Source organism: Oreochromis aureus, linkage group 5 (genome assembly GCF_013358895.1).
Source record: "Oreochromis aureus strain Israel breed Guangdong linkage group 5, ZZ_aureus, whole genome shotgun sequence".
NCBI classification, from domain to species: domain Eukaryota; kingdom Metazoa; phylum Chordata; class Actinopteri; order Cichliformes; family Cichlidae; genus Oreochromis; species Oreochromis aureus.
Genome location: NC_052946.1, coordinates 25,658,210 through 25,678,316, shown reverse-complemented (window position 1 = coordinate 25,678,316; position 20,107 = coordinate 25,658,210). Strand labels below are relative to the sequence as shown.

Genomic DNA, 20,107 nt, shown 5'->3' with positions numbered 1-20,107 from the left:
AGTGAAAGCACTCAATTAAACAAATGGGATGCCAGAACAATAGAAAGCAACAGCTTACTGATTTTGGTAATTCATTATTAAGGATGGCACAGTGGTGCAGTGGTTAGTGCTGTCACTTTATAGCAGGACGTTCCTGGAGTTTTAATGCAGTGGACAGCATGTCCCCCTCCCACATGCTTGTTATGTTAACTGATGATTCTAAATTGGCCGTAGGTGTTAATGTTAGCATCTCTGTGTTAGCCTTGTGATACACTTGTCACCTGTTCAGGGAGCAATTCTGAGATACCCTCCTGCCCCTTTATGATCCTGAATTGAATCAGTGTTTAAGAAAATGGATGCGTCATTATCATCAGATGTACTGAGAGTGGGCTGAGCAGTAATAGCAAAGGATGTGTGTCATAATGGAAAAAATTAAATTAATAAACAAAAATAAAAACGATTGCCCCGAACAGCTAATTGTAACCAAATGAGCGCCCACGCACAGTTGTTATGCTGTATTCCCATAAACTAGTTAAACTAGTAATCGGAAGGTTGACGGTCCGATCCCTTGCTCCAGTCTGCATGCCAAATATCCTTGGGCAAGATACTGGCTGCTCTCCGATGCATCCATCAGAGCATGAATGTGTGTAAATGTTAGAAAGCACTTAGGTGTAGAAAAAAGTGCTAGCTTGAATGGATGTGAATGAGGCATGTGCATGTTGTATAAAGGTCTTCGATTGCTCAGGTAGAGTAGAAAGGCGCTGTATAAGAACCAAGCTATGTACCATTTACAATAAACAACAGCTTCACCAGTGTCACAGTATTTTTTAGTAATAGTAGCTTTTTTGTTTACTACTTTTACTTTATTTATATTCTGTTTCTTGTGATAAATTAGATACTTGCTAAAAAAAAAAATTGGCCTCTCAATAATTATCCAGTACCTTAAATTTAATTATCTAAGTTTAGAGTTTTCTTTGTTCCACTTCCAGCATCTGCAGCTGAAAGTGTGCGTGAGCCGATGTTGCCCACATCTTTGTTATGTCATTAATTATTTATGACAGCTTGACAGAGCTCAAAGACAAAACCACATTCAGTAGAGTGTTTTTTTAAGTATTTTAGCAACACCAAGTCAAGTTGACTGTCCTTATGTTTGTGAATCCAGTGCGTCGTGAGTCCAAGTCCCAAGTCTACAGCCTCACAGTTCATTCACTCAAATTGAGTCATTGAAAGCAACGCCTTGTGTGACTCCACAGGGAGCATAAGACCAGCCTAAGACCTCGGGCCATGTCACTTGACTCAGCATCAGTTGTTCCTGAAGTGAAAATCTGAAAGTTTAATAATAAAATTAAAACTAAAAATCTGGGGAGCTTACCAGATCTCTGTAACCTGCTCATATTTTCTGTCTAAGGCAAAGCAGTTCAAGGTGGAATTACTTGCTTCTAAGACAAGAAACCCGTCTGTCTCACTGAACTGTTGTGGCCCAAATTACATTGCAGGATATGTGGCAGCTCGTGACATGGAGGAAGAGTGTGTGAAATGAGAAATATATGTTTCTGCTGTATCAGTGTTGATTGTTTCCTTAGGCCATGTGCCCTCAAGGTCTGATAAACATATGAAATTAATTGTGTTACTTGTCATTGTGTTTACTACAGTTCTCTGTGTATTACCACCACCAACTGTTAACTGGCTGTATAGAATAAGAGCAATATGCCGTGCACGTCCTGCTGGTTGCTCATGAGCATACGTGCACCTCGTCAGTTGCCATGACTTTCCAACAAAACTGGCTAAATACCTATATTCCTATGCAACCTAAACAAGTCATTATTAACAGTAACAATAATGATAATATTTCACATTTAAAGCTTTGCAGTACCTAGTGGGATTCAACTGACTTGCTTTTCTCTGGTTACCAATAGCTGGACAACCTGGATGAGCAGGCTGCACAGATCAGACGAGAGCTGGATGGTCGTCTTCAGATGGCAGACCAGATTGCCAGAGTGAGTCAGACTCAGCGGGGGAACTCATGCTTTGTTATATAGTTAATATGTTGCCAATATGGTGTAACTTTTATAAACATCGTAGTGGAAGAGAGTAGTGTATGGGCAGTATTTACAAATGTTACTGTATTTACTTTACACATAATTAGCATTGCTATAGGAAACTAATTAAACTGAGATAAATTAACCTTTCTTTGATATTTGTATCATTTTTATTTTACCCGACTTGTAGTTCTCTTCAGAGCCTTTTTATATTTTTGTCAACAGGGTGGAAAGTTCCCCAAATTTGTATCTAAAGAGATGGAGGCCATGTTCATCGAGGAACTCAAGTCTTCGGTGAATCAGCTGATGGCCAACTTGGAGAGCATGCCTGTGTCTAAGGGCGGGGAGTTTAAACTCCAGAAGCTGAAGCGGGGACACAATACCTCTATCATTGATATGGGCCAAGAGGACGAGAACACGCTGTCCAAATCTGATGTGGTCCTGTCCTTTACTTTAGAGGTAATTAGATACTAGATATGAGTGTATGATGATCGATATGTGAAAATCACAAGCATTGCAAAGTTTTGGTGGTTCTGAGATGGAGTACTGTACAAATGTTTCAGGCACTCAAAAGAAGTAAGGGTATTTACAGAAAATAAACTATTTTCACACATTCACTGCATCCCTAAAACGTTCTAGACTTTTAGAAAGGTTTAGGGATAGACCCTACGGAGATGCATGTGAGAACACAAGTGTCTGATGCAGCTGGCTCAGACATTAAATAGTCTTTAATTTACTTGTTATTAAGTCAGTGTGACATGTGATTGTGCTAATGTGAGAATACAGCAGGTAATAGCCTGTTGAATTAGATACAAGGACGTCTCTTTCAGAGACGCACCTCACTTCTCTTTCAGAGACGTCTTTGTATCTTCTTCCTTTTCGAGCCGGCTCTTTATGAATGTCAGAATGAGTCTAGGACTAATCAGACACCTCGATGATGATATTGTGAAATGGATTAAATCCTTTTCACAGAACTGCCTTTTTCTGAATTTCCAAATATAGCCAACTGGCATTTAAATGCAAAATTGCATCTGTCTACAACATAACTTTTAATTCAGAACTTTTATCAGCTACTTGAGACTAAGTATAGAAACACACAGCAGACCTGTTCAGGGGACTGAACAGACGCCGTGCGAAGAACAGACTGGCATAAACACATACGCACAAAAAACCCCTTTTACCTGCTCCTTAACGGGAAATGTGAGTCATCTTGTTATCGGCTTGTCTGAGATGAGCTATTACCATGGAACAGGGAGCAATCGCACCTCACTTCTTATGATGCTGTGCTATTTCGGAATCAGGAAGTACATAATGTGCAGAAGAATAAGACCCTGCTCTTTCTGTTTGCTCACAAACAATTTGGCACACCACTCTGGAGATTGAAGTCTGAAATTATTTGCACAGTAGCAAAAGAAGTATGTGTTTTTGTGAGGTGGCACTGTGATAGGTCTTTGGTAAAGCACCAAGTTTATTTCCGAGCGCTGAAAGAATTCACCTCTTCAGAGACTCGAGGTGGAATCACTTGTGATACACAACAAGTCACTTGATTCCTGTGTTGAGTACATAGAAAGAGCAGCATGATTTTACTGTTAAGATTTTCATGCACTGTTCAAAAAAATTATAGGAACACCTTTTAATCAGAGTACATCATCAAGTCAATTACATTTCTGGAATATTGATCTGATCAGTTAAGTAGCAGAGGGGGTTGTTAATCAGTTTCAGCTGCTTTGCTGTTAATGAAATTGCACTGGAGAGTCAACTATCAGGCAACCCCCGAATGAGGACTGCTTTTATAGGTGGAGGACACCTATATGTTCCCTCCTCTTGTTTTCTAACAGTTTATTTCCTAGTTTTGCATTTAAGGCTAGTGTCACAACTGGCAGCATGAGGCGATACCTGGACCCTATGGAGGTTGCACAGGTAGTCCAGCTCCTCCAGAATTAAACATCCCAGATCTCGGATCAGATCCCCCGGGAAACCGTCCGTTGTTTAGGAGCATGCCGCAATGTTGTTAGGCCATGCAAACTATCATGTTGATGCTGCAATGAAATTTGAGCAAAATGGATTAGCCTGCTGCAGCATTTTTGGCTTTGGTTATTGGGTGTTTTTAAATTCAACGCCTTGTTGATCATTTCCATTTCCATCAAACCATGTAGCATCCTTTTCTTCACAACACGTTATCCAGTTTCATATCAGTAAAGATATCTAGCATGATATTTCTGTCATTGAGATCTGATGCATTTTCTAAGTGTTCCTTTAATTTTTTGAGTGCACATACCCCCCCCACCCCCTCAAAAACAAAATATGCAAGATGACTAGATAACAAACAGCATAATATACAGGAAAGTTAAAAAATTCTTTTGCTCAAAGTAAACTCTTGTCTTGCCAGCACATATTTCTGCCTTTGGCTCTCCCATTTGAAATTCATGGTTACAATTTAAGAGTTACCTCTGGCAGTGTTATCGCTATATTGTGTTCAGAGTTATTAAAGAGTGAATATAAGACCTGATGTGACAGATTATTCCTACTAGCACTTTCGAAGATAGAGAGTTATACTTCACTGGAAGGAAATCTGAAATTATTACAGGCTGTTCCAGTAAAAAAAAAAAAATCAACTACAGTCTACATTTTTGTACAATGAGGGCACTGGCCGTAAGCTTAAATCGTCTCTGTGGCTGGCATACTGTTTCGAAAAATTACTGCCTAACTGCTAGCTGCTCATAAGATGCTGACTTTTTAAACTCCGTTTAGAGATAAATCACTTTACATCAGTAACCTCCACTGAGGTGTCTGTGCTTCCCAGGTGGTGATCATGGAAGTGCAGGGCTTGAAATCACTGGCTCCAAACAGGATTGTTTACTGCACCATGGAGGTGGAGGGAGGCGAGAAACTCCAGACTGACCAGGCAGAGGCATCCAAGCCAACGTAAGAGCCTTAGCATGCACCTGCATGGTTTTCCACATGCATATATGTGAATGATAAATACCTTAATAATGTAACTCAAATCAGTAGAGCGTAGGCACTGATGCCTACTGAGGATTCTCTGAAGACAAACCTCTGGTTTAATGGAAGATGAATGTTAATGAAGTGTTAATAATTGATTATTGTTGTTTCCTTTAGATAAGCCATCAGTGGTTTTGAGCTTTGCAATCAAAACTATGTAATGGTAACACAAAGTGTAATGCAAGATCCATGCCGAACCACACTTTGAGAAATTAACTGGCTCTGCGAAAATACTCTAAATGTGTGCTGTTAAACTCTCCCACAACCCAGTGGCTTCTTGGTGTTCTCTCTAGTGTTCCTCATTCTCTTTCACAGGCACTTTGTATGTAAATGACTGCATTTAAAGGAAATGGAAAAGCTCTGTGAAGTTCACCAAAACATGAGTTTGCTTATTTTCTTATTTGAAACCTTTTTTCCTTTTTTTGGACCAGGGCAGGAAATTCAGATCTCAAACACATATATATGGAAAATACCTGCACTTAATGATGATGATATGATTTGCAGCAGTTGTTGGGGTATTATCTAGAAATACAACATTCAAACTTAGGCTTTCGTTCCTGGCTCAGTGAGACAGAGAGAGAGAAAGTGAACAGCAGTTGAGGAAACCGAACGAGAAGTGGAAGCATCAATAGCGAGAACAAGAGATATATTTTTAAACATATTTTTTGATGTTCTTTTATTCATTGCAGTCATTTTTAAAGCACACACAACCTTTACATAACCCTGTGAAAAAGATTCTCAATAACTAGACTTTGTGTGAAAGCAGAGCAGAGACGTAGACTGGCTTGTCTAGCAATTTTAATGAAGTCGTCTTCAGACTCTGTACACTTGGGGAGGGGGACTGCACATTTAGAAAATAAACAGTGGAAGAGGGAAACACTGTATCCTGGCATTCACATTAAGCTTCGATGCATACCGCTTGTGTTTTGGATGATGATCATCGGGATTGATGGGCAGCAGCAAGCCTAGAGTCTGTGGGAACCCTAGGCAAAAATTCTCATTATGTTATAAATTATCTATCTACTCATTATTATCTATGCCATTCAGAATTGCCTTACCTTTTTCTCCTTTTCCTCTTCTTTCGTCTTTTTCTTTTGTCACTCCCGGATAGACAAAAGAAACAGGGAAATGACCTCCTCTTCATTTTTATTGATTATCTTTCTTTGTATTCAGTAGTTTGTTTAAATGGTGTCATTCAAGCCAGACTGAGCGAGTGGAGTTGGGAGTGAGTGGACTTGCCTAGTGGCAGGCTGCACTCTGTTGATGGATCAGGGGGATTTTCAGTAGCTTCCCAAACAAGGCATCTTTTTAGCCCATTATTTTATTGATGTACTGAAATAATATTATTATGTTTATTAGATTTATATTAAATTCAATCTGCATACTATAGATGCTATATATTCATGTTGACATCATTATGTATGATGGATAGTTGGGACAAAGGTGTATGTAGGCACAGCTGTGTATCCCATAATTTTTCCAGAGTAAGTAAAAGCAGAAATGCTGTGTTTCTCTTTCATTTTAAATTTGAACTGAAAGTATCAGAGGTGCTGTTGCTGATCAGTGTTTAAGACCACACACTTCTAGTGACCCGTTAGCAATGATTTTGTCTGGGTGGAGGAAGGGGTCGCTTTTGTATAAGTCTACACATATAGAACCTCCTGCATGTTCTACCTTTAATAAAAGTGGGTTTTATGAAAATTTGTCTTAACAGTAAATCTCTAGACTTATGGGACAGCACAGATCTTTATTATTAAAGCTGCTGGAGTAAGCTATGCTCTACAGCTGAAACCAACGTTTTTGACTGGTTGAGGGTTGTAAAAATCCCATAGCATGTTAAATACAAAATGACATAACATAGTTCCCTTCTGTGAAATTCCCCACGGTTTGTACATATCCTAAATCATTCCGTTGCCTCCCTTCTTGTTATACCAGTTCATTAGACTCGATTAACAACAATGACGGTGATGATGAAAAATATATCCGCTGCTAAATATATCTACCCTTTTTCCTCTAATTAACCAGTACTGCACAGTACAAGATACAAGAGAAATGTCCATGAAACATTCATGCAAATTGGAGCTATTTTAAGGCCCAAATGTCTTCCTCTGATCTCCTTAATTTAAGAGCCATTTTATGAAGAGAGACGGAAGGACATGAATGAGGGGACGGATTAGAGGAGAACAAGGCAAGGGTAATGTGTGTGTGTGTGTGTGTGTGTGTGTGTGTGTGTGTGTGTGTGTGTGTGTATGCCAGTATATTCCATATGTTGTGGGGACATAAAGCTATTTACAGATATTGTGAGGACCCACACATTAAAGTTGCTTTTAGGTTAGGGTAAGCCTCCCAGAAATTATTGTAGTGACTAAAACACAACTGTGTGTGGTTGCTTATATGCAGTACACACAAGTATACACAAAAACCCCTGCAAAGACCTACATGAGATAAATGTGTTAATGTACAGACTGCTGCAGGATATTTGCATACAATAATTGGATGTGTTCAGCAGCCATGTGCTCAGACTGACATTCAACTGACTATCGTGGTTCTGATTTAACTCAGATGAGCCGATAAATGTTTTGACATTCATTTAATTCTCTCGTAATTCTGTAGTTGATTTTTTCATTTGACCCATTTGAGCAGGCGCATAGTTGTATAATCTTTTGTAGGAAAAAATTGCAGGAAGGTAGCACTTGCACGTCCATTAATAGACCTTAGAATAAGCCACAAGGTCACCTTCATGCTGGTACAATGGTTCCATCTGAAATCAACGCAGCTCACAGTCACTCCTCGCTGTCAGTCAGCAGCTCTTCTTCTCTTCCTCTACATGCTGTGTCTGCAACATATTTGTGTACATAAAGCGGCAATTAATTATGAATGTTAGAAATGCTTACGAGAAAAAATCCTTTTCTAGACTGGAAACTGACACCATGTTCGTCGTGTCTTGCTGCAGAGTGAGAACTTAGAGCGAGGCATTCATGTTGTATTGCTAAAGCTTCAGGCAGCTTTGGCATGTTAGCAGCTATAGATGACAATGAGAGGTAACAGAGGTTCATATATGCTGTGTCCTATGATTACAGCAAACCGCTTTATTTCTTGTCATTCATTTTGCTTGTGAAGGCAAAGCTGGTGAGATTCCAGTTTGATATTAATGGCTCGCTGTTAAATGATAGCTTCATATTTTTGCACTCTTGTAAACATTGCCACACTCATGAACGGCAGTTTAAACTAAACATTTCAAAACTAATTATGCAGAATCAGAGATACAGTCTCATACATTACCTTACCTGTCAAAACATGGTGCCTAATTAGTATATTAACAATACATACAGGTGAAGTATCCTAGTGCCATAGCCTGAGGCAAATATGTTGAGTCACTGACAGATATCTAATGAAGCGAAAGCTCTGAGCTATTTCAGAAGTGAGCTGTAAGACTTCACTCTCACTCCTCACATCATATACTGTACCAAACACACAGTAACACTGCAAAACCCCACATCGCTTCAAGCTGCTTTTGCCGCTCTGGACTGCTTCCTGCTATTTCAGATCCTCCAACACCCGGACATCCATCTGTAGGCTTCTAGGGCATATACGCACTAACCAGTTTTAGTTGGATATAGTTACTTAGAAGTTCAGAAACAGAACCATACTTAATACACTTACATGTATATTTCTTTTCATTTACCCCAACCCGCCTCAACCTGTTTCTTTCTTTCTCAGCTTGGTAGCAGGGGTATCTGACCAGTGAGGCCTTTCCCTAAGCACAGTCTCAGACCTAGATCTGACATAGTTTATTGATAAATGGTGCCTTGCTAGTAAATTGAACATATTTGCAGATAGTAATGAGTTTCAAGCCTACATGGCAAACTAGATATTTATAGATATAAATATATATACTAAGATGTAGCGTGGTGCGTTAACCTCAACTATACTTACTGTTTTAAAACACTCTTTGTATTAGGCTATTTTCTTGGCTGATTCCCAACTTTCCTAAGTGTGACCTGTCAATAGCCATTTTTGCCTTTCTTTGCTGTAAATGACAACATATACAAAACAACATCTACTTTCTCTTAATGCAATAAATTATTTTCTCCATAAAACAACCGAAAATATAGTGCTATGTTTTTGGAAAGATGTCCCTGAGTGGACGTCCCCAAGGGATTAATGAAATCCTATTCTATTCTATTCTATTCTATTCTATTCTATTCTATTCTATTCTATTAAATGAAGATGAGTTGCTGTACAGCCACCTTTATCTGACATATTTTAGCATAGCAAACAATCGCAGGAGCAATGAATTTATGCAACAAAGCAGATATCAGACACCTACTTAATTTTCCAGTATGTATATAAGTATCACCAGATAACAGGACATTTTCCTTGAAACTGCTTTGATCCTTTTACTGCTCACACTGAGGCTGCTGGCTCGTGGCTGCCTGTAAGCTCTGGATCGCTGAAGCCCCTTTGCCTTTGTTGCTTCTTTAAAATGTCCATGTTCAGCTGGGTGAGGGTGATTTACGGGTCTAATTAGATTTGTTGTTACAAATGTTTGTCTGGTGGTTCCTTTACAGTTTACTTTGGTGAATTTTGTGTCTTCACTTACAGTGAGGAGCTACTACACTAATAGCACGTTAGTGTGTGGCTGTGATGGCTGTAAGTGTGCGTGAAAGTATTTGCCTGGCTGCTGTGCACATTTTGCAAATGTTGCACACGCATGAAACATCCAGCTCATAATTGGACACATGAAAAATGCTGGAAATCAGATGATTCCAGTGTCTAGGGCTAATATGTAGCCCATTTACTTACTGTCCTGGTAGAAATGGTGGTAACTAAATAACACCTTTGATACCAGTAGATACTGAAGTAAATTAAAGTGTGTTTAAAGTATACAACTTTCATTGTGACCAGACTATTCCAGTCTGACTGGAACAAGTCATGATGGACTATAGATTGATTCACAGCTTGTCCAGAGTGTTTACTGCCTCTCATTGGCTCCAGTCCCTCCCATGGATGAATTATTTATAATACAAATATGAATGAGGACAAGTTTTGTTTTTTTTAAAGACAGCTAGAAGTTCCTGTTTTGCTCTCCACGTGGACTCCATTGGGCTGCAACTTCTCACAATATAAACGGACTACAAATCGACTTGAGAAATCTTCAGTACCAAAAATATTGCCCCTCAATTGCAGTTTGTATCTATATAGATTTTAAGCCTTTTAAAGAGCCTTGTCTTATTTTTGAGTCATGAAAATCAAGTAGAAAAGATACATTGGTTTTGACTATTCTCTGGTCTCTGGCTGTTTATTTATTTATTGCTGACAACGAACAACAGTCAGAACAAATAAATTGTGTCTGCTATCTTGTTTGGTTTTATCCTGACTTTGACTTAGTGTAAGTTCATGCGACTTTGCCGTAATCCTTGTTTTTTTAATTCCTTCAATCAGACCACCTCTATCTTTCTCCTGTGATACAAAAGATTGGAGGGTTTGTGTGCATAAACATTGCATTGTCTTCCCTCTATTGTATGCTTCAGTCCCAGGAGGCTCAGCTGAATTTATTTGATTAAAGCAAAAAGCATCTGAAAACAGTTTGATTTGAATTTGAAATTGTTTACTGACATTTTCGGCGTAATTTACATATAAAATACTGCAACTAAGGTGAAATCTGTCTCCCAGACTGACTAACAATTAAAAATGACAATTGATGGGAACACGGACTCACCGTGGTGTCATGGAAACTAACCTCTAGAGTGTTTTTTGTTGTCTCTTTCAGCTGGGGGACCCAAGGTGACTTCACCACTACACACCCTTTGCCTGCTGTCAAGGTGAAGCTGTTTACAGAGAGTACAGGGGTGCTGGCACTGGAAGACAAAGAACTGGGCAGGGTAACATTTCTGCTTATTATTTTATTAGCGCACTAACACTCTGATGTTGACATAGCGATGAAAATAGTGCAAACTTGTGTTTTGATTATAGAAATACATGCACAGTCACTCAAAGTAGTTTTATTTATGTAGCTGTGCATCATTCTGATTGTAATAAGCTCAAAAGAGTCTCCAGGGTCCCGTCACATGACTGCGATTTATAAATAGGGTTTTGTTATTTTGCTCTAGTTCCAGTATTTATTTATTTTTTAATTTTTCCATGAGCTCTTTTGAAAGTACAAACGGCTCTCACATTTTGAAATTTTCACATTGTGCTGTATCTGAATTTGACTGCTGCACATCTGTTAAGAGTAGACTGATAACAAATTCTAGCCTCATTCCCAACAAGAGACTTCCAGCCTTTGAGCATTACTCAAACATGACTCAAATGCGAACAAAGCAGAAACATGAATCGCTTCTTTACCCTGCTTTTTCCTGTCGTGTAAATGTGACAGGTAGTTAGGGAAGGTGGTGTTGCTGGTTTGCGTCGGGGCAGCGGCGCCTCAGACGTCCCTGTAGTGGCAGTGACCTTGGTTCTTTGATCTCCCACTGCAGCAGAGTTGGCAGGCTTCCTCAAAGCTCTTTAACTCAGCAAAGAGAGATTAGACCCCCGTCTTTGGGGAGAGAGAGCAAAGCACAGTTCTTCTTCCTCGCTAGCTTTTTTTTATTTCTTTTGAAAAGCAAACGCACTAAATCACTAATGCATGCAAGCAGACTGATTGGCACTGCTCAGTGTTGCACAGATCAAAGATTTACCACCTGGTCGTCTATAATTTCTTGTATTTAATGATCTACTTTTCTGCGAGTGCAGGTTGTCCTCCACCCAACTCCTAACAGCCCCAAACAGTCAGAACTCCACAAAATGACTGTGACCAAGGCCTGCCCTGACCAAGATCTCAAGATCAAACTGGCCATACGTATGGACAAACCACAGAACATGAAACACTGCGGGTAAGCGATCCACTGTCAAGCAACACGTGCAGTGGTGTTCTTATTTTTATATTCCACATTTTTCCTATAGAACTCCAACTCTGAGCTCCTTGGCCTCATTTCTACTCACCTACCATGGAAAAGTACTGTGAAGTGCATTACTCCCCCTGGTGGATGCCAATGTGTAGTTTAATTTAATCATTTTAGAAGACGCTAACACATACTTTGCATGTGTTAGCGTCTTCTAAAATGATTAAATTAAATTAATTAAATTAATCACATTTTATTTATGTAACAGTTAAACTGTACTTCTTAAGAATTTGGATCAACTTCTAATTTCTATTTTGTTGTTATTTTGTAGCAATTCCACATAACTTAAGATCAAATATAACAAACTCTGCTTCAGTGCTTCAGATGGAGTTAACATTTGTGTTCTTTCCGTCAGCTTTACTGTGTTCTGTCTTCATGTGTGAACAATGTTTTGACAGGTATCTGTGGGCTTTTGGGAAGAATGTTTGGAAGCGCTGGAAGAAGCGTTTCTTTGTCCTCGTACAGGTAAAAAACAAAACATGTTTTTAAGATCATTGCAGTGTTTTGGGTTTTGGCTTAAAGGTCCCTGTAAACCTACCAAATCACAATATAGAGCACATGTCACTCAGGAGTCCGTGTAGTTGTTTTATATAAAACTAGCATGTCCCAATTTAGAAGCCAAAAAGCTTTAACATCCTACATCCCGCATTTTTTAACCGCTAATAACAATTAAATAGTAGTTTATTTATTCCCCACTAGTTGAGCCTGGTCACAGTTTGAGAATCACTAGCTTAAAGATTGTATAGAATGATTTGATTTGTGACTGATTTGACTGCTACTTTTTTCTTTTTACAGGTGAGTCAGTATACGTTTGCAATGTGCAGCTACCGAGAGAAAAAGTCAGAACCACAAGAGCTTTTGCAGCTGGACGGATATACTGTGGACTACAGTGATCCCCAGCCAGGTGAGGATTCACACCGGGACATAATAAAACTACCTATACTCACACACACATAAACAAATGACACACACAATGTAAATATCTACCAGCTGATCCCCAGCTATGCGTTATTAGGCTTAGATGGTGGCAGGGCTTTCTTCAATGCTGTGAAGGAAGGCGACACTGTGATCTTCGCCAGCGACGACGAGCAGGACCGCATCCTGTGGGTCCAGGCCATGTATCGCGCCACTGGCCAGTCCCACAAGCCTGTCCCACCCACTCAGGTCCAGAAACTAAATTCCAAAGGGGGTGCCTCAGCCCAAATGGATGCTCCCATTTCTCAGTTCTGTAAGTAGCCCAAAACACCACATAATCACCCAAGCAATAGCAGTTTTCATCCACAAAGCAGCAAAAGCTCTTACCCATAACTGTCTCACGCCATGCGCTCCACACTGCAGTCACAATACGTGCTGGTAGAACTAACACACAAGCACGCACGCACATGCATTTATCTCTCACAGATCCCTCCAGCATCTGATGGACTTCCACTCATTGTCACCACTCCCACAGTGTGTAAAGGTGCGATTCCATGCTATTTCATCAGTCTGTTCGCAAGGAACAACCAACCTGAAAAAGACCTTATCATACAGAAGTAGGCCATGGCGTGCAAAGGTTTTTATGAAGATTAAATAGGTCACCATACATAAGATTTGAACATTCAAGCCTACTGGGGTTGAATTCAGACTGACAGTGCCAGGGTGTGCTGCTCTTGTCCGAACCATAGCCCTGTTTTAATACAGTTGCCAACTCTAGATGGCTGCTGCGAGGGCAGCTGTTGTTCTGAGACAGTTTCTCAGATGGTCCTCATGTTGAAAATTTTAACCAATTTGTCACTGTACTTGCACTTCTAAGCAGTCCACAGGTCAGGTAGCAAAGTGAAGGTAAGACTGTCTACAGTAGTGTGGCATCTCTATCACCTTCTATTCTGACCGTCTCTTATGTCCCCTCCCTCCTCATTAAAGAAGGGAAAAATATATATTTTTGTAACTATAAAATCTAGAGGCAACATCTGTATTTATTCAAGTGGTTACTAATATGCAGTGAGTCATAATCAGTAAGTTCTTATTATTCTTGTGCAAAGGTTAACCTTAAATTTGCCCATGAGAACACTAACACAAAGCTTATTTACTTACTAAATGTAAAGTCACACGCTGCTTAACAATTCACAATAATAGATCCTGCTATTCAGAACCAAACACGACTTTTTTGTGTGCATCTTTTGACTCTTTGGGCTGAGAATAATTTCTTTTTCAATTGTAATGAGATTTTTATTTCATTTTTTTCTTAGAATAAATATGTAAATTTAATTGGCTTTAAATACAAACTCAATAATATTATTCAAAAGTGCAAAGCCCCAAGTTTACTCCACTCTTTTATAAAAGTATCAGAAGACATGAATTGGGTCACTCAATGCAAATCCTGTCACATGAGATTCTATGTTGTTTCTCCATCGGTTTTTTTGTCCAGTATGTGATCGTTCTTGTGGTTAGTTGACTCCTCTGATGCCAGCTGTTGCCATTCAAAGCCTCTCACAGTGGCACAGACCTCCTTCCCCTCCCTGAAACATTGTGGCACACCACGCGTACATGTTTCACCCCCTGGTGGTCTTGAATGGCACTGGGACCATAACATACACAGCCCTCCTGACTCTGCTGCAGTGAAAGGATGGAAAAGAAGAGTGCTATGAAGGTTCTGTGGCTTTAGTGCACATCACATAAAATGTTAAATATCACAGGTGTAGTCTGTGCAACAGATTTCTGACATAATACTGCAAATAAATATGATACAGTGTGAGGATATCTGATCAAATCCTTTATTTAAAAAAAGAAAACCCCATATCTTGTGTTCTGTCCTTGACTGTAATATTAAAAGGGTTGTTTTCTTGACCTGACTCAGCTCCTCCAGAACACAGAAGACCAGTGCTTTCATGAGGCGTTTCTATCGACTCGGTGCGTTTTTAATTTGTTCAAAAACAGATGGACTTTGTGGAAATTGTAGAAAAAGAATTACATCATTGCAGAAAAGCTTCCATTTTTGGCTATAGCGGAAATATCAAGCGCAACAAAGGGCAATTAGAATCAGACAGTAAAATGCAGTAGTGACAACAATTACTTGCAAAACGAGTGGAGTGCACCTTTAAAGTGTGCTTAAATTTGTTGCTGTAATTGTAAGAGGTTGGTGATAAAAATCTGACCTTCGTTTCAACCAGCACCTTCATAGTCTCTTTTTCTTCTAAAAACGATTCGGGCCACCTTTTAGAGTTTCCTTTATAATGTAGGTGTTTGTGTTTGCCAGTGTCCCTTTTAAGAGTAAGCCTTGTGTTTGCTCTGTAATCAAACAAAGGGACAGTACTTAATGTGTAGCTCTCAACTCTTTAAATAGCTGTCCATAACCAAGAATAAACTGCAGTAGAGTGATGAGGATCGTAAGCTCTGTCTCCTTCCTCTGTCTCTGTCTGTCTGTCTCTCTCTCTTTCTCTCTCTTGCTTTCTGTCTCCCTCTTCCTTTCTCTAATATGCCTCCACATCTGTTGTTCACATATCCTCACATGTACTCACACACCACCACCCACAAACTATCATGTTGGTATAGGTTGTTGTTTTTGAGTTGTGTTTTCTTCTTCATGCTTTGCCTGGACCCTTCTTAAGTAATGCAGCTGCTAGGTCAGGGTCTCTCGTGATTGCTCTCCTCCAGCCTTGTTGCTAGTCTTTATGTTATTCTGGTTTGTCCCTTCTTACCCTGCTGTCTTCTAGCTGGACTCAAGGGTAAGTGCTTCCCTGTAGCCGGCACAGCTCAGATAATCCCCGCCGATTATCTGACAAATGCAACGTCCTTTTCTCTCTTCTTTCCTTCTTCTCCTTTTTTTTTCACGTCTCGCTTCATGTCTTAGATATTAGTTGATGACTTTTTGTTTTTAACAACCTCAGCTCTGAGGATGAAAGTATAAGCATCCATTCGTGCCAATATAGGATGCATGTATTTTATTCTAAGGAATTATTATTTGGCTCAGTAATAGTTAAAGTTGATATCATAGTTGTTTCTGCATAATTGCCTTCTCTCTTTATTCTTATTGGTGGAAGGACCCCTCAGAGTAAAGCGATATCAGGCTAAAATGCGACGTGCTATTCACGAAGAAATGATTTTATAGTTTCGTATTACCAAGAATATTTCATGTAAATGTCTTATCAAAATCAAGAGCTGCAAACAACCGATTCACAGATGAAACTGTAAAAGACTAATGTTTACATGTGTTTCTTTAAAGATAGAAATATGGATAAATTACGATGACAGCCTGTGTATGCAGTTGTTTCCCCAAAGTGTTTATGTTAATTATGCTTTACTTCAGAGGGCTCAATTGCTTTTAATTCTTTTTCTTTGAACTTTTCTTGACGAGAGTTGGCAAATATGTACGCGGAGTATTCTGAATGCCAAAGACAAGGAGTAGCTAATGCCGCCCCGTCTTATGATAAAATACTCCGGACTCCCACTCCTTCCTCCTACAGTAGATGGGCCTGTAGATAGAGGCTAGACCGGTAACTACATCTCCAGAAAGGAGCAATCTCATTTGATTTCTTTTGACTGCCCTTGTTTGCCTGAATAGGAGAACACCTGTGTCATGTGTCCATACTTTTGTACAAATACAGGAGTTTTCATTCATTTCCCCCATCTCCCAGAGAATGATACAGTTTTGCCTCTGTCGGCTTCATGCTATTTACCCATGTACTTGCACCAAAATTGTATTGCTACCCTATTAGAGTTCTCCGGTAGTGGTATGCCTGTTAGTGTGCTCTGTAGAGATCATGAATACACTGCAACATATTCAAGTATTGTCAACTTGCAAATGCGTAGAGAAGGAAAAAAAAGAGGAATGCATAAAAAAAATGATCAAAATTGCAAATTTGAAAATGGGTCTGCAGATGTGCATGACATAATTAAAAGCTTTACGAAAAGTCACACTGTTCTCCAGCATGTAATCATTTTTAAATGTATGAAAAAGTACTCTCATATTTACTTTGGCGATTTGGTTATTTTATCTTGAGAGTTATAGTAATGTTACTATAGTATTGAGTATTTTTTGGACCTAAACTCCATTTTTATTCCAACTAAAGGACATGTAGCCCACTCTCTGTGTCTCATAGTCCAACACCTGACACCTTGTGCTCACTCTTTGGATGTTTTCTCAATACCTCACTTCCTTTTTAATGTCTCCCACAGCGTTTTCTTTGTCACCACTTTCCACCATGTTATTGTCAAATTGAAAGATTTTCTGACCAACCAGATCCTTTTTCATCCTGTCATCATCTCTTAACCAACGCTCCACTCATCTCTAACGCCGTTCACTGTCTTCTTTCATTGTTAACTCTCATAGCGTTACCATGATAACTTACTGAACCTGTCTTGTCCCTCCTCTCCTCTTCGCTCTGTTTCCCTGTTTTATTGTCCACATTTTACTTGTTGTCTTACAGGTTTTCTTTCTCAGATTGGAGTAAAAATTTGCTAAAATGTAACTTCCTTCAGGTTCCTTTTTTGGCAAACTTCAGCTAAGTTTTAGCACCCACATTAAACCCTTCCCCTCTTTCCCCTTCACTGACCTGGAGGTTGATAGATGTCACTTGTGCTTTATTCAATATTTTCCTGCCCTACCATGATCAGGTCTCCGCTTCCCTCACCCACCCCCAAAATCATCATCACTCATGTCAGTGTCTCTCGGACATGACACCTGTCACTCACACAGAGGACATGGCTGTGCCTCTTATCTATTTTAAAACATCTTCGTCCCCATCATTTTTTCCATTTTTCTCTTTGACAGCTTTAATATTTGCAGAACAAGAAATGATTGTTTTTGTTCAGAGTGTAGAAAAAAAGATTATCCCACTAATGGTTTCAACACCCGTTTTTACATTACTTCCATTCCATGTTTTTCATTTTGTCATTGTTTAATGTTACTAATGTCTTTCTTCATTTAGGGAGCAGGTTTAACATTTTGAAAAGTCCTCTTGTTACAGAGAAGGTTAGTGGCAAAAGCAATGTAGCAAGATAAACATTAAAAACCCAATAGAGCTCGAGTAGAGGTTCAGGATCCATATTCAGAGAGAAATCTGCAAATCTTAAGAATTTGTTTCTCAAAATAACTTTTTTTTTATTTATTAGAACTGGGTTTTTTTTACAGCATGTTCAAATGATTTCTCCTTTGCCATATTTGTGCCTTTTTTATTAGCACACGTGTCAATATTTATCAGGACCTGAGTGACAACAGTCGCGAATGGCAGAATCTATTGAATACATAAAGAAGAATGGATCTAATATTTATTTTTTTTTACATGTTATTTACAGCATTTCATCCAAACACCTTTTGGCTCTTTTAGGATTTATTCCCCCTGCAAAACATTAGATGCATGCATGCACATACAGTAGAAGCACCCGTCCCTCTGAGTTTAGCTTCAGTTTGATAGAATCTCATCCATACAAGAAATACAAGAAAACTCTTTACGCTATTTGACACAATGCAAGTTGACAATGTAAGCTGTAAGTGTTTATAATTTGCCCTTAGAAGTAGCCCCAAAAAACAGCCTCCCTGGTGTTTCTCGTGTTGTAATGAAGACTTGCTGTTTCCCTGTGCCTCACTGATGTCGTCTCCTCTGAACCGTGTGCTTTTCCCTGTGCCGTTGGCCGGATAGACGCTGACAGAGCTCAGAAACATGGCATGGATGAATTTATCTCCGCTAACCCCTGTAGCTTTGACCACGCCTCGCTTTTTGAGATGATGCAGCGACTCACGTTGGACCACAGGCTCAACGACACCTTCTGCTGCCTGGTGAGTTCGTTTCTGCTCCTTGTTGCATGAATGACAGTGGGTGCTCTTTAGTCAGTTGTTATCAAGTAGTACACTGTGTGTCTGTGTTTGTGTGGCGTAGGGATGGTTCAGCCCGGGCCAGGTGTTTGTCTTGGATGAGTACTGTGCAAGGAACGGAGTTCGGGGTTGTCACAGACACCTGTGTTACCTGCGTGATCTCCTGGAAAGGGCAGAAAATGGGGCCATTATCGACCCCACACTTCTTCACTACAGCTTCGCTTTTTGTGCCTCCCATGTTCATGGGAACAGGTGTGCGCTAAGCCCTTCTTTATGATATATTATGACATTTATAAACATATTTACATTTTGTGACTTTCAACCTTTATTTGTAACAAATTACACTTTGTTAGGCAAAGCTATGCCTCCTATGGATGCAGTAGTTGAGAAAATTGAAGATGCATTAACACAGGATATGATCAGAATGGAAAGGTTAGCCCAATCAGAAGCAACCTGAACAGTTTGTGGTTTTGTTCCCATCAAATTATTTTTGTCATGTTTATGTTTTCTTAATTTTTTATGTTGTTGCGGTTACATTTTTTTGGCCTTTCTTTCTGTATTTCATATTATGTTGTTAATCAATTGCGTATCTCTACATATTTCCTTGTTTTCTACCACTTTCTTTGTTTTTTTTTTCTTTTCTCTCTGTCCTTTGTTGCCATAGTCTCTTACTGTCCATATTATTCATCCTCCCATGCGTCTGTTAAAGTCAGAGAGGGCATCAGTTACTGGGGCCCACTGGGCTATGAGGTCCTAAAATCCCCAAAGAGCTCCCAAAGCCCAGATCCCCGTGCTGCCTCTAAACGAGCATGCATATTCAAGTTTAGAAAGAAAAAGGAGTCCAAAAATCCACTGATTCAAGGTCAAAACAGGTGAGACATGGTCATTTTTTCAATGTGTAACACTGGAGGGAACTCAAGAAAAAAAATCACTCAATCAGTTCCCTGGGGTATGAAAGCTGTTAACCAGAGATTTTGGGGCTTAGATAAGTGGTTGTATACGTTGGACTTTGGGGTTGCAGCTGGGTTAACTTTTGTGGGTGCGATCTTCATAGGCCAGACGGGCTGACTACAGTGACAGTGGATGAGAAGGAGCGCTTTGAAGACATCAAGGAGCGGTTGCGTGTGATATTGGAAAACCGGATTGTAAATTTCAGGTGATTGCCACCTCACTAAAACCAGATTACACCAAGTCACAAAACATCCCGGTTATTGGTATTTTTCTCTGTTATTAAATCTGCGGTCTTCCCTTGTAGATATTGTTTCCCCTTCGGTCGTCCAGAGGGTGCACTGAAGGCCACTTTATCTTTGCTGGAGAGGGTTAGTAAATGCTTGAATAAAACCATTTTATGA

The 20,107-nt window shown here is 39.6% G+C and overlaps 1 protein-coding gene across 8 annotated transcripts in view; it reads left to right on the top strand.

The window, feature by feature from the left end:
• Nucleotides 1-20,107, top strand: part of cadpsb (Ca2+-dependent activator protein for secretion b) — a 65,387-nt gene that overhangs the window by 24,582 nt on the left and 20,698 nt on the right. For 4 of the 8 annotated variants that reach the window (XM_031757630.2, XM_039612319.1, XM_031757625.2 and 1 more), the window contains exons 4-15: nt 1,896-1,976; nt 2,244-2,477; nt 4,822-4,943; nt 10,795-10,906; nt 11,757-11,896; nt 12,364-12,430; nt 12,761-12,869; nt 12,981-13,193; nt 18,583-18,719; nt 18,820-19,007; nt 19,810-19,911; nt 20,011-20,074. In XM_031757630.2, coding sequence (XP_031613490.1) covers nt 1,896-1,976; nt 2,244-2,477; nt 4,822-4,943; nt 10,795-10,906; nt 11,757-11,896; nt 12,364-12,430; nt 12,761-12,869; nt 12,981-13,193; nt 18,583-18,719; nt 18,820-19,007; nt 19,810-19,911; nt 20,011-20,074 — 1,569 coding nt within the window. Of the gene's footprint in view, nt 1-1,895; nt 1,977-2,243; nt 2,478-4,821; nt 4,944-10,794; nt 10,907-11,756; nt 11,897-12,363; nt 12,431-12,760; nt 12,870-12,980; nt 13,194-15,657; nt 15,670-18,582; nt 18,720-18,819; nt 19,008-19,468; nt 19,628-19,809; nt 19,912-20,010; nt 20,075-20,107 lie in introns of all 8 variants that reach the window. The other 4 variants (XM_031757629.2, XM_039612317.1, XM_039612315.1 and 1 more) reach the window with 3 other exon arrangements.